Below are 26627 nucleotides of genomic sequence, written 5' to 3' on the forward strand. Positions count from 1 at the left end.
ATGTTTTTGTGCAGATGCTATCATATACAAAAGTAATTGTTTTGTGAATTGTCTGTGCACATTCATCTATTAAGATGCCACTTTTTCAATTAATTAATACAATTTCAAAATAATAGACTAGGCGCAGTGGTTCACGCCTGTAATCCCAGGACTTTGGGAGGCTGAGGTGGGTGGATAACCTGAGGTCGGGAGTTCCAACATGGTGAAAACCCATCTCTACCAAAAATACAAAAGTTAGCTGGGTGTGGTGGCACATACCTGTAATCCCAGCTACTTGGGAGGTTGAGGCACAAGAATTGCTTGCACCCTGGAGGCAGAGGCTGCAGTCAGCTGAGATCACGCCACTGCACTCCAGCCTGTGCGATGGAGTGAGACTCCATCTCAAAAATAAATTAATAACAATAATAATAATAATAATAATTGCCTGACATGCTTCCCACTATTTTGCCTTTTAAGTTTTTTTTTTAATGTATAAGAAGGGAAGTATTTTGTCAGACATACCTATTAGACATTTGTTTTGTAATTTCTTTTGTCTCTTTTAACCTTACAAAGCCCATCCTCCCATAGAAAACAAATTTTTTTTACAGATGGTTCAAAGTGAAACCACAACTGAGCTACACAGATAATTTTTTAAAGTTTTGTATGAGTAGAGCCCAATCTAATGATCATCTGCTGCAATGCCCTTCTCCAGAACTGATTTTCCTCCTCCTTTTGTGTTCCAGGGCCCAGATATTGACTATTAAGTGTCCAGGAAGGATCTTTCTTATATAAAGGTGCTTCTGAGGACTTCCAGAGTTACAGTGGAGGAGGAATCAGGGCAGGAATTGGGGCTGGACAGGTCTACTCCCAAGGATTTCCACTTTTACCACATGGACCTGCATGACTCTGAAGACAGACTGCAGCTCTTTCCAGAAGAGAATACTAGGATGAGGAAAGAAGTAGTCCAAGCTGAAATGGCCAATGAGTCAAGAGGAGCAGGGGATGGTAAGGCTCAAAGAGACCTTCAAGAGGAAGTGGATGAACTTGTCCACTTATATGAACTTGAAGATGATCATGAATTAAGGGATGAGTTTGTTGATGAAAACTTGCCCAGAACAGGGATTTCAGAATATCCTCCTTATGTGATGAAGAGGAGAGACCCAGCCAGGGAGCAGAGAGACTGGAGACCTAGTGGAGAGACAGCGGAGGCTGAGGACCTGGGCTTCGGAGGGTGGGGCTCGGCAGGCCAGTGCCAGGACTTGCGGGAAGCCTATAGGTACACACACGGCCGTGCCAGCGAGGAGTATGAATGCTATGTCATCCCCGAGGAAGAGGATGAAGAAGAAGCTGCTGATGTCTTCTGTGTCACTTGTAAGACTCCAATAAGAGCTTTTCAGAAGGTTTTTGATGAACATAAGGAGCATGAAGTGATCCCACTCAATGAAGCACTGGAAAGTGCCAAGGTAAATAGGTCTCCTTGGTTCTTCTCTGTCTTGACATTGCTTTGGTATCTCAAGTACATATGCAGGAAATACATCTAAAATGCCTTCTAGGGCCGGGCACGGTGGCTCAAGCCTGTAATCCTAGCACTTTGGGAGGCCAAAACGGGCGGATCACGAGGTCAGGAGATCCAGACCATCCTGGCTAACACGGTGAAACCCCGTCTCTACTAAAAAATACAAAAAACTAGCCGGGCAAGGTGGCGGGCGCCTGTAGTCCCAGCTACTCGGGAGGCTGAGGCGGGAGAATAGCATAAACCCTGGAGGCGGAGCTTGCAGTGAGCTGAGATCCGGCCACTGCATTCCAGCCTGGGCGACAGAGCGAGACTCTGTCTCAAAAAATAAATAAAATAAAATAAAATAAAATAAAGTGCCCTCTACAAGAGCGAGAGAAGATATAACATTAATACCTTCTTTGTGATCCTCTGTTGGATAGGATGAAATTCACAAAAACATGAACAAATTGGAAAAGCAGATAATCCAGATGGAAAACTTTGCAAATCACTTGGAGGAGGTTTTCATCACTGTGGAGGTAAGACCATATTCGAAGACCTCATCAGACTCACATTGCTTCCATCAATGGCTAGGTCAAGCAGCTGTTTCTGGTATGAGCTACAGAATCTGTTTTCTTAGAATGTGAGGGGTCACCACTGCCCCTCTCCCCTCCCTTCTTTCCCTGACCTCCCATAGCACCCAGGCATGGATGTCATGGAACCGATTACCTGTCAGCATTCCTTACAGAACTATAAGCTCTTGGTGTGAAAGCTGGGTCGTCTGTCTCAATATCTCTAGTCCTACTACATGGTATATTTCAGAGCAGGCATTTTTTACATGTTTGTTGCATTAGTAAATAAGGTAGAAATTTCCCAACACAATCCCTCTCCTTCACTTGCTTCATTTTCTCCTAATCCCCCGTTACCCAAGTCACCAATTGCATGTGATTTAGACCCTTATTTGAATTCTTTTTTCAATGTATACTGTTTTCATTATTCAACTTGATAGACCCTTATTCTAACAAAGATGACTTCATGGTGGCATCATCCAGTGAAGTCCCTCATTTGAGCCCAGGTGGTGAAGAGGGGACATCTTTTTTTTGCCCTTGTGTTTTGGGTTGTTTTTCTTTTTATTTGTTTTGGACCTCTTTTTGGGGGTAGAAGGTCTGACTGAGAATCCCTGGGTTGCTATCTGGTGCATTGGCTGAGAAACCAGAAACAGTGGAGTTCCATGTTGCTTCCTTGGTTTTGGGAGTTGTTAATTTTAGGCTTTTGGGGGTACCTATAATGTTGACTATATAAAGTCAGGTGTAGACTGTGAAACACTTTTTTATTGTTCTAAGAGGCAAAATACCCACTTCTGCCAACGATTGCTACTCAAACAAATGAATATTTTTAGCTCTGCATGCATTAAAAAATAAATTTATGGCTGGACGCAGTGGCTCATGCCTGTAATCCCAGTGCTTTAGGAGGTCAAGGTGGGCAGATCACCTGAGGTTAGGAGTTCGACCAGCCTGGCCAACATGGTGAAACCCCATCTCTACTACTAATAAAAAATTAGCTGGGCGTGGTGGCATGTGCCTGTAGTCCCAGCTACTTGAGAGGCTGGGCAGGAGAATTGCTGGAACCTGGGAGGTGGAAGTTGCAGTGAGCCTAGATCACACCACTGCACTCCAGCCTGGGCAACAGAGCGAGACTCCATCTCAAATAAATAAATAAATAAATAAATAAATAAATAAATAAATTTGTGTATTGCCTTTGTCTAGTTAGCAATTTCCAGACTTTCCTGAGAGATCAGTAAAAGCTTAGAATTCTAGGATTGAAAAGGAGTTTCCATCCTTTGATAGCCCCTCTCCCTCCCAATCTTGACATGGGTAAGGATGTGAGCCTTGATCCAGATGTCAAGATGACTGAGATAGAAGGTGTGGCTCTGTAACTTCTGCCCACTAGTCATATTGGCCCCTAGAGACGCAGAAGAAGACTAGTTCCTTTTTCATGGTTCAGCCTTGACAAGGCATTGCAGGATACCCATTCCATTGTTGATAAATATTCTTTTCCTCAGCTGTTATCTATTTCTCATAAGATTAATAAGTTTCAATGCCTGTCACCAAACATGCCACAGTCCCCTGTGTGTGACCTAGTAGATACATGGTACACCACTGTGATGCCAGAGCTCAACCCAACCTTCCAGATGAGGTCAACCAGGACTGAGGAGCTCAGGACTTGCCCTCTCTCTTCTCTTCATGTGGATGCGCTACTTCTATTAATGCAGCCTCGGATGGTACCAACAGGAGGATCTCATATGAATCAACGAAGCCCCAGGCCCATTTCCCATGAAGCTAGACCTTTTCCACCCCCAGTCTTACAAGGGAGGAGAGCTATTGCACTAATCTTCCATGGAAGACACAGAGAGGGGGCAAACCCTTCCACTGCCAAGCATAGGGTGGTGGTAGGAGGGGGTAAGTGTACAACATCCAAGACAAAACTTCTTACATTGGCTGGGCACAGTGGGTCACACCTGTAATTTCAGCATTTTGGGAGGCCAAGGTGGGCGGATCACTTGAGGTCAGGAGTTTGAGACCAGCCTAGCCAAGATGGTGAAACCCTATCTCTCCTAAAGATACAAAAAAAAAAAAAAAAATTAGTTGAGCATGGGGGTGGGTGCCTGCAATCCCAGCTACTTGGGAGGCTGAGACAGGAGAATCACTTGAACCAAGGAGGCAGAGGTTGCAGTGAGCTGAGATCGCTCCACTGCACTCCAACCTGGGCAACAAAACAAGGCTCCATCAAACAAACAAACAAACAAAAAAACTTCGTACACGCTGCTCTGCCAGCTTACTCTCAGATCAAAGTCCCTTCATCCTCAGTGAGGACCCCAAGGCCATCCTTTCATACTCAACACTGGGAAGTTCATCGGTTGCCTTTCTCTCTCTTGCACCATTCTGAGCAAGTCCTATGCACATAGCAGGTGTTCAGTAATTACTCCCTGAATGATTGATAAGATCCTCTTCCTTGGAAATGTCCCCATCACCTGATGAGGATGACATCCATTAGAGCTTGCAGAGCTCTGGGGACAATATAAGCAATATATACTCTATTAATATTAATATTAGTATTTCTCATCTACTGTGCTCCTGGATTAATATTGTCAGAACCCTCCCTTTGCCCTCCTGCAACTTCTCATCTGTAAGCAGTGCTGCCAGGTCACAACCCTTGTTCCCCCTTTGCCTTCGTCTCTCCCCTAGTTGATATGATCCTCGTTGATTTAATTTTGGTGTTTGTATGATCCAAGCACAAGGGAGTGAAGAGGAGCCTCATGAGACGTTAAGAGCTCAGGAGGGAATGGTAGATGGGAATCTCTCAGGGAAAATATTCCCACATTAAGGTCCAATATCAGGCAGAATCATCACTGATAATCTCCCTGGTCACTTGTCATGGTGATATAAGGTAGTTGAAACTGGAAGTGGATTGCAAAATTCTGCCAGGAGAGAAAGGAGTGCTTTTGTTTAGATTATTCCTGGGGTCTAGGCTGGAGACAACTGTGTTCCAGCACCTTCAGCTTCCATTCCAACATCCTGACAAGAGATGAGAGGACAAAGTAGAGGAACTAAAATAGTTCTGATAGGCACACATTTTCATTGCTCTAATGACATGACTCTAATCAGGCTGGGTGCGGTGGCTCACTCCTGTAATCCCAACACTTTGGGAGGCTGAGGCAGGCGGATCACTTGAGGTCAGGAGTTCAAGACCAACCTGGCCAATATGGTGAAACCCCATCTCTACTAAAAATACAAAAATTAGCCGGGTGTGGTGATGCATACCTGTAATCCCACCTACTCAGGAGCCTGAGGCAGGAGAATCACTTTAACCTGGGGGGGCGGAGGTTGCAATTAGCCAAGATCGCACTACTGCACTCCAGCCTGGGCAACACTGCGCGACTCTGTCTCAAAAAAAAAAAAAAAAAATTAATCAACACACTACATGCGCTGAAGTGATGACTGAGGTCAACTGTCTTGCAGGAGAATTTTGGAAAACAAGAAAAAAACTTTGAGTCACATTACAACGAGATCTTGGAAACACTTGCTCAAAAATATGAGGAAAAAATACAAGCTCTAGGGGAGAAAAAGAAAGAGAAGCTGGAAGCCTTATATGGACAACTGGTCAGCTGTGGAGAAAACCTAGATACCTGCAAAGAACTGATGGAAACAATAGAAGAGATGTGTCACGAGGAGAAGGTGGATTTCATAAAGGTCAGTAATGAAACGAAATGAAATAATGAATATAAAGAAAAGAGATGGAATGATAAACGGAAACGACAGTTATGGCTGAGGTAAGCTAGGTTGTCCTCTTTCCTCCTGGAGGCATTGGAATCGACTTTTATGGCCAGCATCCATTTGATTCCACTGGATGATCGTGATGGGGAGGCTGTGGCCCAATCTCTCTGCATGGCTTCCACATGAGTGGCCAGGCAGACTCACAGCAGCGGACTCTCTCCCTCCCCCAGTGCGGAGGCAGCACCAGTCTTTGTTCCTCTGTTCTAGTCATCCAGATACTTGTCCCCTCATCCTAGAGCTGAGCTGAGCAAAAACCGTGCTCTAAGAGTTTTCTGGCCACCTCAGATGGCCTCTTGGAGCTCTGGGGAGAAAGTTGTCAAGGCTCAAAAGGCACCTTAAATTTCCCAGTTACAAGTGTAGCAATTAAAAATCTTACCTCACAAACTCAGACATGCCAAAAAAAAAAAAATCCATTTCGTAATTTTCTTGAAATCAAATTAAATCTTACCCAACCCTCTACATGGCTGGGCTGTGGGAATTTCAATTTCAGTCAGAGCCGGGGTCCCCTTTCTTCACAAGGTGCCACAGGAGTAGGAGGAAGATTTGGTGTTCAGGGTGTGGGGGAGGGGCCTTCGGCCTCCAGTGCTTCCTGGTTGCTAAGTGTGGCCCCCACATTGTCCAAGCATACAGTTGCTCCTCAAAGCCCAACCATGCCTCCTTCCTGCTGTGCTAGGGGTGAGGGACCAGTGAATGAAGCTGGAGAGCAATTTGGCAGGCACTGCAAGAAACATCAATGCTCATTGGGCCCACCATATGCAGAACGTGGAGAAAGTGATAAACATGAAGGTGGGCTTCTCACTGTTATGTATGATGGTGAAAAATTGGAAACAACAAAACATTCAACAAAAGAAGAACCATTAAGTAAATGATGGCATTTCCATTCATTAACTGTTCACAATTAACTGTTATACAAGTGTTCAAGTTGATGGCCCAAAAGACCATTTATAACATGGAAAGTGCTTACATAGTGTGGGTTGTTTGTTGTCGGTTTTTCTTTTGAGACAGGGTCTTGCTCTGCTGCTTGGGCTGGAGGACAATGGTGTGATTATAGCTCAATGCAACCTTGAACTCCTGGGCTCAGATGATCCTCCTGCCTCAGCCTCCCAAGGAGCTGGGACCACAGGCACATGACAATGTTAATGCGGAAAAGCAGTACTGTGGTATGGAAGAAAATGCACAGAAATAAGGGTGGTTTTGTTAGGGTATGGGATACAGCTGGGCTTTTTAACTTTTTCCTAATTTCCAAGTTTTCTTCTATGTTTATGTTATTATATGTTATGTATAGTTATATCAATTGTTATATAACTATCCTATATATGTAAGATGTAACAATATGTATTATTAAATATATAGTTATATCTATCTACATATTTATAACAATATGTTGGTAAAAGAAACTTATTTCCGGCCAGGCGCGGTGGCTGACGCCTGTAATCCTAGCACTTTGGGAGGCCGAGTTGGGCAAATCACAAGGTCAGGAGTTCGAGACCAGCCTGGCCAATATGGCAAAACCCTGTCTCTACTAAAAATACAAAAATTAGCTGAGTGTGGTGGCGCGTGCCTGTAATCTCAGCTACTTGGGAGGCTGAGGTAGGAGAATCCCTTGAATCTGGGAGGTGGAGGATGCAGTGAGCCGAGATTGCGCCATTACACTCCAGCCTAGGTGACAGAGCGAGACTCCATTTAAAAAAGAAAAAGAAAAAAGAAATGTATTTCCAAAATCAACTTAATATTTTCTCCTTTTCCTTTTTAGGATGCAGTGGCTATGGCTGACAGGTAATACATTTATTCTAATATGTATTTCTTTTTTCTACTTTTTTCAACTTTAGATATCCAAATAGACTCAGTTCCATTTGGTTATATGGTTCCAGTTTCAGCTTTTGTGTCAATCCTGAGTAAATTAGCACTGGCTTTGGACTGATGGTGTATGGTCGCTAGGAGTATCTAGTATTGAATCTCAGGATCTCAGGGCTAGCAGGGAGCGTATATGGTGAGGCTCAGTCAACAAGCCTGTGAGCAGCTCTCCTCCACAAGCCCCTCATTTCACCAGGAAGAACTGAGATCTGTGGAGTGCCCCCAACATCCCCCTGCTATGCCTGGACCCAGACTATCCAGTTGCAGAAAGCATGCACATTTTAGAGTCAGACAGATAGGAGTTGAAATCCTGCTACCCTCATGACCTTGGGCAAATCCAATCAGTCCAGGAGCCACCTTATCTACAAATGAGGATAGCTTTGTGAGAATAAAATAAAATAAATGTCCATAAAGCAACATGAACACAGAAGTTTCATAATGTAAGGGTTAAGTGCAGTGATTTTTGCAAAGATGGAACTGGTTTCAATTTCTTTTTTTATTTGAGACAGAGTTTTGTTCTTGTTGCCCAGGCTGGAGTGCAATGGCACGGTCTCAGCTCACTGCAACCTCTGCCTCCCAGGTGCAAGTGAGTCTCCTGCCTCAGCCTCCCAACTAGCTGGGATTACAGGTGTCCCCACCATCCTGGCTAATTTTTTTGTATTTTTAGTAGAGATGGAGTTTCACCATGTTGGCCAGGCTGGTCTCGAACTCCTGACCTCGGGTGCTCTGCCTGCCTTGGCCTCCCAAAGTGCTGGGATTACAGGTGTGAGCTACCATGCCTGGCCCTGGTTTCACATTCTGCCTGTGCCATTTACAAACCTTGTGACTGCCAGGAAGCAGATACAAGGAGACCCAGAGTCCCATGAGCAGTAACTTGAGGGCACCTGACCATGTGGAGAAGCCCGGGGAGTCTGGACCCTCGGTACATCTTGGGCCTGGAGTGACTTGAGAGTGGGAACTCCCAGGTTAGCACCTAAGAGATCTTCCAGAGGGTGTGGTTCTGGATCTTGTTGGCAGATCGCCCCCACCAACCCTCTGACATGGCCTTACCCTTTTTCCTCTCCCTCAAAGGCACAAACCAATCCCACCCATCCCCAGTGATGACCCCTAGGTCAATCTCCAAAAAAGATGGTAGATGGCAGCCAGCAGCTGTTTGTAACTAAATGAAAGTTCAGCAAAGAGCCCCTCTTCATTTATGACAGTGACTCAGCACTATAGATATACACTAAGGAGAATGCCCCTCCATTCTAGTCAGTGTGTCTTTTTATACCAACAGACTCGGGAAATTCCTGAAAGCAAAAACAGACGTGGAAATCTCTGCACAGCCTGAGTTTGAAGACCAGACCTTGGATTTCTCTGATGTGGAGCAGCTGATGGGCTCCATTAACACCATTCCAGGTGCTCACCTGTGTGTGTACTTCATGGCAAGCTCAGACTACCCAGAGCTTTTTTCTTTCTTGTGATGAGAACACTTAACATGAGATCTATCCTCTTAACAAATTTTAAAGTGTACAATACAATATTGTTAAGTACAGGTACTGTGTTGTACAGCACACCTCTAGAACTTACTCATCTTGCATAACTAATCTTTGTATCCATTGAGCAACAATTCCCCATTTCCCCTTCCCCCAAGCCCCTGGCAACCACCATTCCGTTCTCTGCTTCTAAGAGTTTGACTGTTTTATATACCGCATGTAAGGGGAATCATGGAGTATCTGTCCTTCTGTGACTGGCTAATGTCACTTAGCATAATGTCCTCAGGGTTCATCCATGTTGTCACAAATGGTAAAACTTCCTTCTTTGTTAAGGCTAAATAATATTCCATATGTATACACACACACACTTTTTAAAATCCATCCATCTATTGATGGACATTGAGGTTGTTTCCATATCTTGGTTATTGTGAATAACGAATGCTGCAATGAACGTGGAACACAGGTATCTTTGAGATCTTTATTTCAGTTCTGATGAATACATACCCAGAAGTGGTATTACTAGATCATATAGTAGTTCTGATATATATATAAATATTTTCAGAGACAGGGTATTGCTATGTTGCCCAGGCTGGCCTCAAATTCCTGGGCTCACATGATCTTCCCACCTCAGCCTCCTGAGTAGTTAGGACTACAGGTACACACCACCACAACCAAATTATTTTTAATTTTTTGTGGAACCACCATACTGTTTTCCATTGTGGCTGCATGATTTTATATTCACACCAACAGTATATAAGGGTTCCAGTTCTCCACGGTCTCACCATTTGTTACCTTTCACTTTTTTTTTTTTAATTGAGACAGAGTCTTGCTCTGTCGCCCAAGCTGCAGTACATGGCATGATCTTGGCTCACTAAAACCTCTGCCTCCCGGGTTCAGGTGATTCTCCAGCCTCAGCCTCCCGAGTAGCTGGGATTATAGGCACCCGCCATCATGCCCCGCTAATTTTTTGTATTTTTAGTAGAGATGGGGCTTCACCATGTTGGCCAGGCTGGTCTTGAACTCCTGACCTCAAATGATCCGACCACCTTAGCTTCCCAAAGTGCTGGGATTACAGGCCTGAGCCACCACGCTCAGCCTCCTTTCACTTTTTGACAATATCATCCTAACAGGTATGAGGTGATATCTTGTTGTGGTTTTGATATGCATTTCCCTGATGACTAGAGATATTGAGTACTCTTTCATATACAAGGTGACTATTTATATGTCTTCTTGGGGAAATATCTATTTAAGTCTTTTGCCCATTTTTTAATTGGTTTGGTTTTTTGCTATTTAATTGTAGAAGATTCTTATTTTTTTATATACTAGTCTCTTATCAGATAAATAATTTGCAAATATTTTCTTCTATTCTGTAGGTTGTTTCTTCACTCTGTTAATGGTTTATTTTGCTATGCAAAAGCTATTTTAGTATGATGTAGTGCCATTTACCTATTTTTTGTTTTGTTGCTTGTGCTTTTGGTATCAAATTCAAGAAATCGTTGCCAAGACCAATATCAAGAAGCTATTCACCTGTATTTTCTTTAAGGAGTTTTACAGTTTCAGGGTTTTACATTTAAGTCTTTAATAATCTATTTTGAGTTTACTTTTGTTCTGGTGTAAGATAGGGATCAAATTTCATTCTTTTGTATGTGGATATAGTTTTCCAAATGCCATTTGTTGAAGACATTATCCTTTCCCCATTGTGTGCTCTTGTCACCCTTAGAAAGATCATTTGGATGGGTTTATTACTGGGCTCTCGATTCTGTTTCATTGGTCTATGTGTCTGTCCTTATGCCTGTACCATACTGTCTCAATTACTGTAGCTTTGTAATATATTTTGAAATCAGAATTTGTGATGCCTCTAGCTTTGTCTTTACCAAGATAGCTTTAGCTACTTGGGTTCTTTTGTGGTTCCATATGAATTTGGGGATTTTTTTTTTATTTCTGTAAAAACTGCTGTTGGGGCCGGGCGTGGTGGCTCATGCCTGTAATCCCAGCACTTTGGGAGGCCGTGGTGGGCAGATCACGAGATCAGGAGATCAAGACCATCCTGGCTAACACGGTGAAACCCTGTCTCTACTAAAAATACAAAAAATTAGCCGGGCGTGGTGGTGGGTGCCTGTAGTCCCAGCTACTCAGGAGGCTGAGGCAGGAGAATGGTGTGAACCTGGGAGGTGGAGCTTGCAGTGAGCCGAGATCGTACCACTGCACTCCACCCTGGGCAAGAGCGAGACTCCGTCTCAAAAACAAAAACAAAAACAAAAACAAACAAAAAAACTGCTGTTGGGATTTTGATAAGGATTTGAATCTGTAGATCATTTGGCATAATATGGACATTTTAACAATCTTAATTCTTCCAATCTATAATGCAGGATACCTTTCCCTTTTTTGTGTGTCTGCTTCAATTTCTTTCGTCAGTGTTTTATAGTTTTCAGTATACAAGTCCTTTTTTTTTTTTAGACAGAGTCTCCCTCTGCTCCAGGCTAGATCACATGTTAGGCCGCAAAACAAGCCTTAACAAATGTAAGAAGAATGAAATTGTATCAAGTATCTTTTATTGTTATTATCATTACTATTTTGAGATAGGGTTTTGCTCTGTTGCCCAGCCTGGGGTACAGTGGTGTGATTGTGGCTCACTGCAAACTCCAACTCCTGGGCTCAAGAAATCCTCCCGCCTCAGCCTCCCAAGTAGCTAGGACTATAGGTCCATGCCACCATACCCAGCCAATGTGTTCAATTTTTTTGTAGAGATGAGTTCTCACTATGTTGCCCAGGCTGTTCTTGAACTCCTGGTGTCAAGTAATCCTCCAACTTCAGCCTCCCAATATGCTGGGATTACAGGCCTGAGTCACTCTGCCTGGCCTCAAGTATCTTTTATGATCACATGGTATGAAACTAGAAATCAATAACAAGAAAAAATTGGAAAATTCACAGATATGTGGAAATTACACAACACACTCCTGAGCAATCAATGGGCCAAAGAAGAAATCAAAAGGGAATTTAAAAAATCTTGAGATAAATAAAAATGAAACACAACATACCAAAACTTATGTGACACAGCAAAAGAAATACTACAAAGGAAATTTTTAGCAATAAGCACCTACATTAAGAAGAAAGATCTCAAATAAACAACCTAACTTTACACCTCTAGGAACTAGAAAAAGAACAAGCTAAGCCCAAATTTTGCAGAAGAAAGGAAATAATAAAGATTAGAGCAAACATTATAAGAAATGTCATATATGACATCCCACAGCTAACATCATACTCAATGGTGAAAAGTTGAAATATTTTCCTCTAAGATCAGGAACAAAACAAAGATGCCCACTCTCAACACTCCAATTCAACATAGTGCTAGAAGACCTTGCCAGAGCAATTAAGCAAGAGAAAGATAGAAAGGCATCCAAATTGAAAAGGAAAAAGAGAAATTGCCTCTGTTTGCAAATTATATATATAAAATATATACACATATAAATACACATATATACACACACATATATACACACACATATATATATATATATATTTTTTTTTTGAGACGGAGTCTCACACTGTTGCCTGGGTTGGAGTGCAATGGTGCGATTTCAGCTCACTGCAACCTCAGCCTCCTGGGTTCAAGCGATTCTGCTGCCTCAGCCTCCCGAGTAGCTGGGATTACAGGCACCTGCCACCACGCCTGGCTAATTTTTTATATTTTTAGTAGACACGGGGTTTCACCATGTTGGCCAGGCTGGTCTCAAACTCCTGACCTCGTGATCCACCTGCCTCGACCTCCCAAAGTGCTGGGATTACAGGCGTTAGCCACCATGGCCAGCCAGATTATATGATTTTATTGTAGAAAACCCCGCAGAACCCCTGAGCTTTGAGTAGGAAATGTCGATGTCTGAAAAAAATCATAAAGATTTAGAAAGAAGGCCAGGCGTGGTGGCTCACGCCTGTAATCCCAGCACTTTGGGTGGCCAAGGCGAGTGGATCATGAGGTCAGGAGATTGAGACCATCCTGGCCAACATGTGAAACCCTATCTCTACCAAAACTACAAAAATTAGCAGGGCTGTGGTGGCATGCATCTGTAATCCCAGCTACTTGGGAGGCTGAGGCAGGAGAATGGCTTGAACCCGGGAGGCAGAGATTGCAGTGAGCCGAGATCACGCTACTGCACTCCAAACTGGTGACAGAGCGAGACTCCATCTAAAAAAGTATTTTTTCCCTCAAACTTCCTATTTTTGTCTTTATGGCTCATAAGTGAGAACAGAGGCTGACCTCTCTGAGGTTCCTCCTGGGTATCTGTGTTTAGCATTGTGGCTAAGAGATGGGCTTTGGAATTCTATGGATCTCGTGAGAATCCCAACTCTGCCACTTCCTAGCAGTGTGACTCTGGACAATTCACCTAACCTCTCTGAGTCTTGGTTTCTTCCTCTGTAAAAATGGACATCATAATACCTCATAGGAATATGTCAAGAATTAAATGAGATAACTTATGTACAACATATTACATGGTGCCAAGTAGCTCTTTAAAGTATTATTGTGGGCCAGGCATGCTGACTCATGCCTGTAATCCCAGCACTGTGGGAGGCTGAGGTGGGCAGATTGCTTGAGCCCAGGAGTTTGAGGCCAGCCTAGGCAATGTAGCAAGACCCCATCTCTACAAAAAAAATCTTAAAAATTAGATTGGGGTGGCAACGTACACCTATAGCCCCAGCTACTTGGGAGACTGAGGTAGGAGGATTGCTTGAGCCCAAGAGTAAGGCTGCAGTGAGCTATGATTGCCCCACTGCACTCCAGCCTGGGTGATAGAGTGAGAGCTGTCTCAAGAAAATGGAAGACAATAAAATATTATTATAATTACTTATTTATAAGGATAGTCTGTAATTCCTCTTTTTTCAACTGCTTGCTTTCCCTTTCTCACCAACACTGAACAACATGATTGTGGACAATGTTGTGTATACCATTTTAGGTTTTTCCTTGCACAGTATTTTTGTTAATAAAACTTGAGTCATTCTGTTTTGTAATCTGCTGTTTGTAATATGCTCTTTTTTTAGCAAAACAATTTTGATAGATATTTTCTCACCCTGATAAATTCTTTTATAATATCACTTTAGTGGCTACATACTTTAATTTGTTTATTTAATCCTCAATTGTTAGATACTGGGGTGTTTCTAACTTTTTTTTTTTTTTACCATTGTAAACCATACTGTAATGCAAATCTTTAATCATAGATGTTAGGGACCATTCTTAGAATCACTGGGTCAAGGAGAGATTTCATGGAGCTATGATGTCCACTGGATGGTTCTTTTCCCCATCTAGGAATGGTGCTGCCCAAATAATCAGGCTTAGTCATTGGGAAGGAAAGGCACTATTGCCCAAATCCGTGCTTGAGAAGCAGAGACATTTTTCTTCACTTCACTGTGTCCGGATCTCACATAAACCATCACCTTCCTGCTTGCATCTAGTGCTTCCTGAGGGGTTAAAAGCTCCCAGGACATCCATTTTCTTACACTGCATCTCCAGGTGAAGCTGTATTTGACAGTGCCTAGCAGGGCATCTGTTGAGCACCCTGAACTTTGTCATTGGGGATATAAGTTCTTTGTCTTCCTCCTCGCCTCTGTCACGTTATGATCTTTCAGCTCTGGACCAGAAAGCGAAGGATGAGCCAAAACTAATTCAAACTCCTTTAAGTTCAGCTGTGCTCTTACATGGGTTGATCAATTTCAACTTTTGAAACTAAGGATATTAAAAGTCTGGGATGGAGGGAGATACTGCCATGGGAGAAGAATTATAGAGGAAAGGGCTGGGTACAAGTGGCTCACACCTGTAATCTCAGCACTTTGGGAGGCAGAGGCAGGAGTTCACTTGAGGTCAGGAGTTCAAGACCAGCCTGGCCAACATGGTGAAAACTTGTCTCTACTAAAAATACAAAAAACCAGCTGGGCATGGTGGTGTGCACCTGCAGTCCCAGCTACTCAGGAGGTTGAGGCACAAGAATCGCTTGAATCGGGATGTGGAGGCTGCAGTGAGCCAAGATTATGCCACTGCACTCCAGCCTGGGCGACAGAGCGAGACTTTGTCTCAAAGAGAGAAAAAAGAAAGAATTATGGAGGGAAAACACCACTTGTTCTTATTCTCGGTTGTGTGGGTGAGATTGTATGGGGGTGGGGAAGATAGAAGTACTCACCTACAGAGAAGAAAATAATTAGCTTAGTAGATGGACTCTAAAGAAGTTGGTTCTGAAAAGCACAACTGGGCCACCCCAGTGTTCTCTCACTAATGTGGGAGATGGTCCCTGGATGCCCCCTTTTCCCACACCATCAATGAAAGCAGAGCCTCCTTGTTGAAGGCTTCTTTCTCTCTGCGAGGCAGCAGTGCTGTGATCCTCGTTGTCCTGCGTCTTTAAGTGCCACAGAAGGGCCAGAGGACCCACAACCTGGAGCAGGACTCCCAGTCTATGCCTTAGTCTGAGTCCCTGCCACCGACCCCTGCTCCCTAAGCTCATCTGCACTTGTCAAAGCAAGAATGAATATACTGGTTGTATTTTGCAGACTCATGTTTGAGAGGCTGTGTGTCCCCATCCTTGTCTACTCTGGACTTTCTCTTCCATTCCCAAAGGCTGTGGCTTCATTGGGGGATCAATGGTCATGGGAAAGGGGCCACTCTCACCCCACCTCTGTTAGAGGTTCCTCTTTTTTTTTTTTCTTTTCTTTTCCTAGCTCCTTCTGCTCCAGTCATAAATCCACAGGCCCCTAACTCAGCCACAGGTTCCTCAGTCCGAGTGTGCTGGAGCTTATACTCCGATGACACCGTGGAGAGCTATCAGCTGTCCTACCGGCCAGTGCAGGACAGCTCACCTGGGAAAGACCAAGCAGGTGAGGCTCTGCCAGGAACATGCTTATGTTCATGGGAACAGTTCAGGCTCCCCAGGGACCTGGGCCCTGTCTTCCTGGCAGTTGGGATAGTGGAGACAGGATGGGTCTACACGTGCAGAGGATTGGATGCAGGCAGGTGAGCAGGGCAGAAAGGGTAGCAAGGCATGATGGGGCCTGACTGGGGAGGACAGTAAGGCCAGGTGAAGGGATCTGGAGCGTATCTACAGCCATTGGGTCAGAGCTGTCCCTGGGACCAGTCTCTGGCTGCACTGTGTGCAGGAGGGACCAGGGGCGCCCCTTGTCAAGGAGGTTGGGCTAGCTGGATTCTAGCTTGTCCTGGCATCTAAGGGTCAGGCTGGTGCTCCTGTCACAGCAGCCTTGTGCTGCAGGAGAAACTGGAGGATTCATCTGCAGACCCCATGAGAGGTGAGGGGGCCTCTGCAGCCTGGAAGGGCTGCTGCTGATCCCAGGTGGAGACAACTCCTGAGATGGCCCCCAGCCTCCAGTCTGGGCAGCTCTTGGCCAACATCCTTTTCCCCGGAAATGGGACTGGCTGGTGTGGGGTTATAGCTGGGGTAGGGCCCCCCACACCACAATAATCAATAAGCCATTCTCTCTTAAGGAGCGAGGGTCAAACAACAGAAGAGCCCCAGCTAAGCATCTGAAGATTTCAAGAGATCAGGGCCAGCCTGACAGTGCCTGTCCTGGGCAGGTGGGGTTGGAATGGGATTGCTGGAAAGAGACTTAGAGATCTCTGTTTTATAGACGAGGAAACTGAGACTCAGAGAGAAAGAAGCTGTCCGTGAGGACACAGTGAGTTATGGCAGAATGAGGATGTGAATCAGGTGTGTAGGCATCCTGCCCCAAGGTCTGCTCATTGTAGCAGACCATGCAGATGGAGGGCTGAGTTCCAGAAGCTGAGGATGGTGTTTCTGCCCAGGAAAGAAGGGGAATTCTTGAGAACAGTAAGAGTAAATTTAAGCGATGATGAGGGAGGGTAAGAGTGGTCAGAATAAAGACTAAAGAGGACATGGAGAGGGGCGAGGAACTTTGAAAAGGGAGGTTGGGGACTAGGAAGTCAGACGTGATTAACCCCAGCTTTTGCCACAAATCAACCCTGCCAGCACCCCTGCAGATACACGGAAGCCATTGTACTGCGGCTGTGTTGTGGCAATCTATAAAGATCTTTCAAACTGACCATTTTGCTATAAAGGAACTGATATCTGAAGGTAAATTAAGAGTTATCACTGCCTTTCAAGATTCTGGGGAAGTCTGGAGTTGTGTCAGTTTTTGCTGCATAACCAAACCCCCTCCCCACCCCCTACAACTTAGTGGCTTCAAATAACAAACAATTATTATTCTTTTTTTTTTTTTTTTTTTTTGAGATGGAGTCTTGCTCTGTTGCCCAGGCTGGAGTGCAGTGGCACAATCTCGGCTCACTGCAACCTCTGCTTCCCGGGTTAAAGTGATTCTCCTGCCTCAGCCTCCTGAGTAGCTGGGACTATAGGCAAATACCACCACGCCCAGCTAATTTTTTGTATTTTTAGTAGAGATGAGGTTTCACTATGTTAGCCAGGATGGTCTCGGTCTCCTGACCTTGTGATCCGCCTGCCTCAGCCTCCCAAAGTGCTGGGACTACAGGCGTGAGCTACTGCGCCCGGCCCTATTATTTAATTCTGTGGACTGGCCAAACAGTTCTATTCTGAACCACCTTGGGTAGGGCTGGTTGGTCTAGGATGGCCTCATTTACTTGTCTCAGATAGGATAGCCAGGAGGACTTGGGCAGCTGGGGTCTCTCTCCCTGCGGTCTCGCATCCTCCAGGAGGCTGGCTTGGGCTTGCTCACATGGTAATGGAAGCGTCCCCAGCAGCAAGAGGGCAAGCCTCTGTGCACCAGCACTTCCCACGCCTCTGCTTCATCATTTGCTATTGCCTCATTGACCAAAGCTAGTCACACAGCTAAGCCCAGTTTCAAGGAATAGAGAGAAGGAAGGAAGCTCTGAATGGAAGGAGCAGCAAAGTCATGCTGCAGAGGGAGTGCATACAGGGATGGGAGGAATTTACAGCCAGTTTTGTAATCTACTACTGTGGGATTCGGCATAATGAATTTGGAGCCACTTGGCCAGTTTTTAGGGTTGAATTCTTATCTTTTTTTTTTTTTTTCCCCTAGCATTTACAGTGACCGTCAAAGAAACATATTGCTCAGTGACAAACCTTGTGCCAAATACCCAGTATGAATTTTGGGTCACAGCTCACAACAGGGCTGGCCCCAGTCCCTCTAGCGAGCATGCAGTGTACATGACAGGTAATGGGCTACTCATTTCCTATAACAGGGCTTTCAGTCAAGGGGACACAGGAGTCGTGGGTTTCTAGACAAGGCAGAGCTCTTGATTTCATTTGGAAGGGTAGGAAGAGCTGTGTACATTTTGTTTCTTCTATTTAATACACCAAATCTACACGCCTAGTTTGACAGTGACATTTTTTTCTTTTCTTTTCTTTTTTTTTTTTTTTGGAGATGGAGTCCTGCCCAGGCTGGAGTGCAGTGGCATGATCTCTGCTCTCTCTGCTCACTACAACCTCCGCCTCCCAGGTTCAAGAGATTCTCCTGCCTCACCCTCCCGAGTAGCTGGGATTACAGGTGTCTGCCACTTCTGGCTGATTTTTTTTTTTTTTTAATATTTTTAGCAGAGATGGTGTTTGACTATGTTGGTCAGGCTGGTCTTGAACTCCTGAACTCAAGTGATCCACCCGCCTCGGCCTCCCGAAGTGCTGGGATTACAGGCGTGAGCCACTGTGCTCAGCCGACAGTGATATTTTCTGATGGTTGGTCTCAAAATATAAAAAACTGCCACTCTCCGTCACACTGACATTTAAACCTTGCAACCATCTTCTACTCCAGAAACATCTGGAAGGGATTCCCTGGTTTGCTTTTGATTGCACTGAATCTCTTTTGTGGGAGGAAGAAGGTGGCTGTGATGTTTGTCCGTGGCTCTGAACAAAATGACTGGAAATGAACCCAACAGTTGTTCATCTCTCCCTTCCTCCCACATTTAGCGCCTTCTCCCCCCATTATAAAAACAAAAGAGATAAGGAGCTGTGAAGAGGCTGTGCTGATTTGCTGGGAGTCTGGGAACCTGAATCCTGTGGACTCGTACACTGTGGAGCTGACCCAGGCTGAAAGTCCAGAGGCCTCAGGTGTAACTGAGTGAGTCATAAGGGCATTTGCTGGGCACCAGAGCCCTGACACCTGATACAGTGACATGGCTTAGGAAGTATATGGAGAGAAGGTTGGCATTTTTGATACACAGGAATCTCAATTTTTGGTTGCTTAGTGTTCATGAGAAGTAGCTGGAATGCTATTATTGAAGGTGAATGATGAGTGAATGAATAAGTTGGTTGAACCTCAGGTTTTGTTGTTGTTGTTTTAGCTGAAGTAAGGTTTCCCATTCATTCATTCATTCAACAAGCATTGAGTGCCTGGGTAGTGTCAGGTCCTGTGCAAGGCACTGGGAACTAGATGGATAAATTTCCTGCCCTAATGGGGCTGACAGTCTGGTGGGGAAATAGACAAAAGGCAAGAAAACAAACCAATGTGCAAAATATGCAGTGCTAGGAAGGAAAAAGAAATGTAATAAAACAGAGAATGGTGGTGGAGGTGAGGATCCACTTTGGATAAAGAAGATGTTTAAACTGAGACCTGAACAGATGGGAAAGACTGAGCCCCAAGAACAGTGAATGCAGGGGTGCTCCACCGGGAGGGGGCTGCATGGACACACACCCTGGGGGCAGGAGTGAGCAGCTGGAGGAACTGAAAGACCCACCTAGCTGGAATTCAGAGAGGAGAGGGTGAAACTCATAGGCAAAAACAAAAGAGATCACAGCTCAATGTACAAAGAATGTTTCATCTATCATAGAAGACTGTCTGGAAGCTCATGTTCACCCCTCATTCTCTGAGAGCTGGAGGGGTTCACAAATTGATAAGGGTTGGACTCAGTGACCACAAGGGCTCACAGAACCTGAGTTTACAGCAGCCTATGATGGAGGAAGCATAGGTTTACCTCTGGTTTACAGAAGCTTGTGAAAGGGGATGAACCAGCCAGGCAGGCCAGCACCAGCCACCAGGACCAGGGGCTCCCCTGCTGTGGAGCACAGAGTTGCACCTACCTGGAGCTGGAGAAATGAAGAAGGATTGGTGTCAACTGTTACAGAAGCAGATTCTTCTATGCTAAATGCCAGGTTTGAAACATGGCCGGCCGGGCGCGGTGGCTCAAGCCTGTAATCCCAGCACTTTGGGAGGCCGAGGCGGGCGGATCACGAGGTCAGGAGATCGAGACCATCCTGGCTAACATGGTGAAACCCCGTCTCTACTAAAAATACGAAAAAAACTAGCCGGGCGTGGTGGCGGGCGCCTGTAGTCCCAGCTACTCGGAGGCTGAGGCAGGAGAATGGCCTGAAGCTGGGAGGCGGAGCTTGCAGTGAGCCGAGATCGCGCCACTGCACTCCAGCCTGGGTGACACAGCGCGAGACTCCGTCTCAAAAAAAAAAAAAAAAAAAAAAAAAAGAAACATGGCCATATGCCACCCATCCATCTGTTCCAGGTGGAATCTGCATGTCCATGGCCACATGGAGGCTGACCTTGGTAATCCACTCTGGGGATACTCAGGAGTGGGGCAGGGTGTCCAGTGGTTCTGGCCATCCTAAGGGTTCAGGTTTCCTTTGCAATTTATGCTGATACTTTAGGCGCACTTGACACCTGGGACCAACTCACAATGATGAGGTCACCAGAGGGCTGGTCAGTAACCTGAGAGATGACCTGAGAGCTGTTGCATATTCTTCCAGTACAAATCCAATCATGGCAGCCCATGGCTGAAGAAAAGGCAAAACTCGTTCATAGGCTCTGGCCCCTTCCTGCCTCTCCAACTCCTCTCACACCAGCTCCCCTCCCTCTAAAGCTCCCGCCACATTGGTCACGTTTCAGTTCCTCCTACTTTTCACACTCTTTCCTGCCACAGGGCCTTGGCACATGCTTCTCCTGTGAAGGAGACTCCTCTGTCCCTTTTTCATCCAGTTACCTCTTCAGCATTCTTCAGAGCTCTGCTCAAAAGCCATCCTCCCCCCACCATTACATGCTATAGCACACTGTCAACTTGTCATGGTTACCATCTTACATTCCTTCCAGTGATTGCTTGAAGAATGCTGCTCTTCCCATCTAGACTGGAAGCTCTATGAGGGCAGGAACTACATTTGGTTTTTCTGAGGGCCTCCCTATACAGTGCCTGGAACCTAAGGAGTTTAGTTAATATTTATTGAATGCATAAAAGTGCCCCTCTGGCCCAGAGCTGCAGCCTGAAGATAACCTAGACAACCTGGCCTCATCTGGGTGAGGATGTTGTATTGGTAAATGGGCCTCATCCTAAAGACTTTTCTTGCCCACTGGACTGACATGGGGTTGGCAACCGCAGCAATATAGGCAGTGGCAATTATGGGCTTATATTTCTGTATAATACAATGTAAATACCTTGAATTATTTCCAATAGGCAGCTGTTCTCAGTGGGTTAATAGCAGTTAACCCTTTCAGCTCTAGTCAGAATTATTTGTTCATAAACATGAATCAAGGACCTTCCTTTTTTTTTTTTTTTTGAGACAGAGTCTTACTCTGTCGCCCAGGCTGGAGTGCAGTAGCCTGATGATCTCTGCTCACTGCAACCTCCAACTCCCAGGTTCATGTAATTCTCCTGCCTCAGCCTCCTGAGTAGCTGGGATTACAGGCATCTGCCACCACATTTGGCTACTTTTTGTAGTTTTAGTAGGGACAGGGTTTCACCATGTTGGCCAGGCTGGTCTTGAACTCCTGACCTCAAGTGACCCACCGGCCTCAGCCTCCCAAAGTGCTGGAATTATAGACGTGAGCCATCGCACCCGGCTGAAGTGAGGGCCTTCTATGGGCCCAGCACTGTACTAAGAATAGCGGTACTCAGCCCCTGACCTCAGAGACATTATGATCCTAACAGACAGACAGAGACACACTGGATTCCACTGCATGCACACTCCATGATGCAGTGTTAGTCATATGCCAAGCGCGGTGCTGGGTGCCTGGGAAACCAGAATGAGGGACTTGGAGAGGAGACAGCCACAAACACAAGAAGTAGCAATGAAGTGAGAAGAGCAGACCAGAGACTGTGGGAGGGAATGCCAAGGGGCAGCCAGCACTCCTGGCTGTGCTGCTGTAAGTGTGGATCAGAGGACAGGGGCGCAAGAGTGAGTTAAACCTTCCAGCTTTGAAAGGGATGCCTGGTGCTTGGGCCCAGGTGTCCTGGCCCCATTCTGACTGCAGCTCTGCTTCCTTGTACAGGTCTGTTGTAGGCATCCCGACCTGCGAGTCCCTGGTGCAGCTGCAGCCGGGGCGGAGCTACATTATCTGTGTGCGAGCCCTCAACATGGGGGGCCCCAGCGTGAGGAGCGAGCCAGCTACAGTCCACACCATAGGTCTGTGCCCCAGCCCACATAGTCTCTGGGACCCAAAGTGGCCACTCTGTGGCAGACCCAGTGATGCTATGACTGCACTGGGAAATTGATGAATATGCACAGATATGGACATGTGGCAAGTCAGCCCAGAAGGAGTTCAGGGGTGTCCCCCACTGCCCTAATTGCAAGTCAAATGGATCATTAAGAAGTCCCTCAGGCCGGGCACGGGGGTTCACGCCTGTAATCCCAGCACTTTGGGAGGCCGAGGCGGGCGGATCACAAGGTCAGGAGATCAAGAGTATCCTGGCTAACACGGTGCAACCCTATCTCCACTAAAACATACAGAAAATTAGCCGGGCGTGGTGGCGGGCGCCTGTAGTCCCAGCTACTTGGGAGGCTGAGGCAGGAGAATGGCGTGAACCCGGGAGGCGGAGCTTGCAGTGAGCTGAGATGGCGCCACTGCACTCCAGCCTGGGTGACAGAGCGAGACTCCGTCTCAAAAAACAAAAAACAAAAAAAGAAGTCCCTCAATTCCTATTTCCCTTGGCAAATAGGTTAGACATTCTTATCCATATATAGGCATTACAGCTAGAGGTGAAGAGCACAGCCTCTGGAATCAGAGGGGATTGGGGTTCAAGTTTAAGTTCTATCATTTGCCAGCTGATTTCTTAACCACCCTGTGCCTCCATTTCCTCAACTTCAAGATGGAAATAGTAACACCTGTTTCTAAGGGTCGTAGTGAGGATTGAAGGGCATACTAGGCACACAAGACTGCCCAATGAGTGTTAATTGCCATCTTTGTTAACGGGACGCCTATTACTAGGCCAGGTCCAGGCTTAGGTGTATCCCACATGAAGCTAAGCTGGCCACCACCGCCCTCGGGGAGAAAGCAAGTGACTGGCTGCGGGTCTTCTGTGTGCTCCTCCTCCCACAGGAAGCTACTTTCGCCTAAACAAGGACACCTGCCATCCCTGGCTGATCATTTCTGAAGATGGACTTACGGTCGTACGAAGTGAAAGGAGAATCCCCGCCAGGGAGCTGTCATCCAGCGACACCCGCTTCACCAGGTACTTTGTCAACCTCTCACAAGGGCGTTCTGTGAACTTCCCGAAGGTGCCCTGCTATTCAGGTCAAATCCGAATATGGCATGGAGGCAGCCTTGAGGGAAAAGGAATCCCGGAAATGAGTGAGGAGAGGGGAGCCTAGTGGGGAGGGGACCCAGAGGAGTGTGGGTGAGAGGGGTCGGGCAGGTGCCAGCAGAGCCCCCTGGGAGGGCGAGGTCAGGGGAGGGCGCGGTCCCCTGGGAGGGCATGGTCCCCGGGTCTTAGGCTGCCAGAGCTGGAGCAGCCAGTGGTCATGAGGGTGGGACAGGTATTTCTAGTGGAGGGTGTCCAAGTTCTTAGAGTTCTCAACAAAGAATTGGACAAAACGCACAAACAAAGCAAGGAAAGAGGCCAAGCACGGTGGCTCACGCCTGTAATCACAGCACTTTGGGAGATTGAGGCAGACGGATCACCTGAGGTCAGGAGTTCAAGACCAGCTTGGCCAACATGCCGAAACCCCATCTCTACTAAAAATACAAAAATTAGTTGGGTGTGGTTGCGCGTGCCTGTAATCCCAGCTACTTGGGAGGCTGAGGCAGAAGAATCGCTTGAACCCGCAGGGCGGAGATGGCGCCACTGTACTCCATCCTGGGCAACAGAGTGAGAATCCTTCTCAAAAAAAAAAAAAAAAAAAAAAAAAGCAAGTAAAGAATGAAGCAACAAGAGCAGAGATTTATTGAAAACGAAAGCACACTCCACAGGGTGGGAACAGACCAAGTAAGCGGCTCAAGGGCCGGGTTACAGAATTTTCTGGGGTTTAAATATCCTCTAGAGGTTCCCACTGGTTACTTGGTGTACACCCTATGCATATGAAGAGGCTAAAGTGAAGTTACAAAGTCATTTACTCGGTGTACACCCTATGCAAATGAAGAGTATGTTTCCTGCCACAGCTGAAATACAAAGTTATTTACTTGGACTTCGAAGGTTGGGGTTTTTCCGCTTAATTTAGTTCTAGGAAGTCCTTATGTTCCCTGCCCCCAGACTCTGTTCTGCTTCACAGGGGTCATGCTGTGGGCTAGTGGGAGAACAGAAACAAGGACCTAGATTTCCCACCGGTTAGCCCAGTGCTCTTTCTCCTGCACTGTGGTACCTTATAGCAAAACTCCTGATAGAAAACTGGCCATGGAGTGAGACTGTTCCAAAGTGAGGGGAAAACCATCATTGTGCTGGTGCATGACCTGTGGGCGGGGTGGCCCACCAAAGAAGCTGGCTGGCTGGTCCAGCTATTTCTAACGCTTGGTACACAACATATGTTGAAATTACTTACATATTCCTTACTTCTTTCCAAAGTTAACAGACAAAATAAGGGGCAAATAAAAATACTGAAATAGAAAAATCAAAGCAATGGGAGAAAAGAAAGGACACAGGTTAACTTCAAGGGCTAATTCAGTTTCTAGGATTAACACAAATATGGCCTCTCAGCTTCCTGATATCCAGGGCAAAAATAGTTCTTGGTAGGTTGATTTTTAGAGTCAAGAGGATCTTCTAGGGAAGCAAAGGGGCTCTCCTACTAGGGCTGGAAGGGCCGCTGATGGAAAACTATCCAGCCTCCCTACCTAGGTCCTGGATAGTCCCCTCAGCTGGCTCTTCCTCTGACCCTGGCTTCCTGCTGGCCTTTTTATCGCACATGGGTTAAGCACCTACTGTATGCAAGTGTCAGTGTGAAAGAGCAGGTGCAGAGGAAAAGATTTTGTCCTTTCCTCCTCTGCCCTTTCAACCCAGGTTTGTAGGGTGTAGAGAGGAGTAAGCAGCAATAAAGGTCTTGCCTGACTGGCACCAAAGCAACGTTTAAAGCTACTCTCATGGGCACTGTCATAAGCCCCTCTGACCACCGCTGTGGGCCCCAGGCAGTCCCCCTCCCTCCAGGGGCCCTTTGCTACCCTTCAACCTTTGCATCCACACAACTCTAGCATCTTTCTGCTGAGGTCTCCTTGACCCCTGCAGAAAGCCCTCTTGGACAGGACCCCCTCAAAAACAGCACTAAGACAGCATCCCTGTGGTGGTTGCCAGTCACACCTGGTCCTGGGAAAACACACACCTTGGATGAGGCCACTGCTACTTCACTCTTCCTTTGTGTGAATAAGAAAGCTCTCTGGGCAAAGCCTCAAGCATCTTCAAATTCAACCCTTTGTTATTACACTGAAAAGCTATGAACCCAGTTTTTGGCTCTCTCCTTCTAAACTTCTGCCTAGGAGTCTATTTCTAACATCTCACCATGAAATACAGGAGTTCTTTACACGCATCGTTTGGTTCTTGGCTTCTGGGGATCCAGCTAAGCTGAGTTAGACAGTCCCATTTTAATATCCAGTTGCCAATGTAGCTGTTGCCCTGTGAAACACTGTGCTGTCCTGGGGGATAAAGGGATAAAGATACAGTCCTCGCCCACCTAAGACTCAGATCTCAAGCGGAGGAGACGTGCATGCAAAAGGCACACACATTAAAGGTAAGGTAGATTTATGGACAAAGCATTGTAGGAGCCCCAAGTACAAAGACTTGGAAGGACAAAAGCATGAAGGATAAATAGGAGTTCTCTAGGCCAAGAAGGCAGATAGTTGCTTTGTACGTGTACATATGAAAGAAGCCAAAAAGATCATGTTTGGAGAAATATGAGGAATTTGGTATGTCTGCAATATAGGGTCCACGATGGGAAGCGGTGGAAGATGAGGCAGGAAAGTCAGAGAAAGTCCAGTACATACACAATAAAAGTTTGGATTTTATCCTCTATGTGGTGAGAATTATTGGATGATTTAAAGCAGGGGAACAGGATCAGATTACATTTCAGAAAGATTTCAGTGCATGGTAGAACATGAGCTGGGGAGGGAGAGGGAAAAGGAAAGGCAAAGGCAGATGGGAAACAAGGAGACCAGAGAGGAGACTATGGAGGGCTTAACTATGCAGTAGGGTACGTGAGAGGAGCCAGTGGAGTCAACAGCTGTTGAGCACATAAAACCAACAAGGCTAGCTGGTCACCTGTTTAAAGGGCAACAGAGAGGGAGATGAGTCAGGGACTATCATATTGCCATATTTATAAAGTGCTTACCAAGTGCTAAATATACTTCATCTCATGCAAT

General features: G+C 45.9%; 1 protein-coding gene across 3 annotated transcripts in view; it reads left to right on the forward strand.

Moving 5' to 3' along the window:
* FSD2 (fibronectin type III and SPRY domain containing 2) overlaps positions 1 to 26627 on the forward strand; it is a 49724-nt gene that overhangs the window by 17852 nt on the left and 5245 nt on the right. For 2 of the 3 annotated variants that reach the window (XM_025392371.1, XM_025392370.1), the window contains 9 exons: positions 723 to 1442; positions 1915 to 2010; positions 5491 to 5721; positions 7559 to 7581; positions 8936 to 9057; positions 15834 to 15989; positions 19043 to 19193; positions 22341 to 22474; positions 23388 to 23520. In XM_025392371.1, coding sequence (XP_025248156.1) covers positions 870 to 1442; positions 1915 to 2010; positions 5491 to 5721; positions 7559 to 7581; positions 8936 to 9057; positions 15834 to 15989; positions 19043 to 19193; positions 22341 to 22474; positions 23388 to 23520 — 1619 coding nt within the window. In that variant the 5' untranslated portion in view covers positions 723 to 869. Of the gene's footprint in view, positions 1 to 722; positions 1443 to 1914; positions 2011 to 5490; positions 5722 to 7558; positions 7582 to 8935; positions 9058 to 15833; positions 15990 to 18158; positions 18294 to 19042; positions 19194 to 22340; positions 22475 to 23387; positions 23521 to 26627 lie in introns of all 3 variants that reach the window. The other variant, XM_025392369.1, reaches the window with a different exon arrangement.

The sequence above is a fragment of the Theropithecus gelada genome, chromosome 7b (genome assembly GCF_003255815.1).
Source record: "Theropithecus gelada isolate Dixy chromosome 7b, Tgel_1.0, whole genome shotgun sequence".
Lineage (NCBI taxonomy): Eukaryota > Metazoa > Chordata > Mammalia > Primates > Cercopithecidae > Theropithecus > Theropithecus gelada.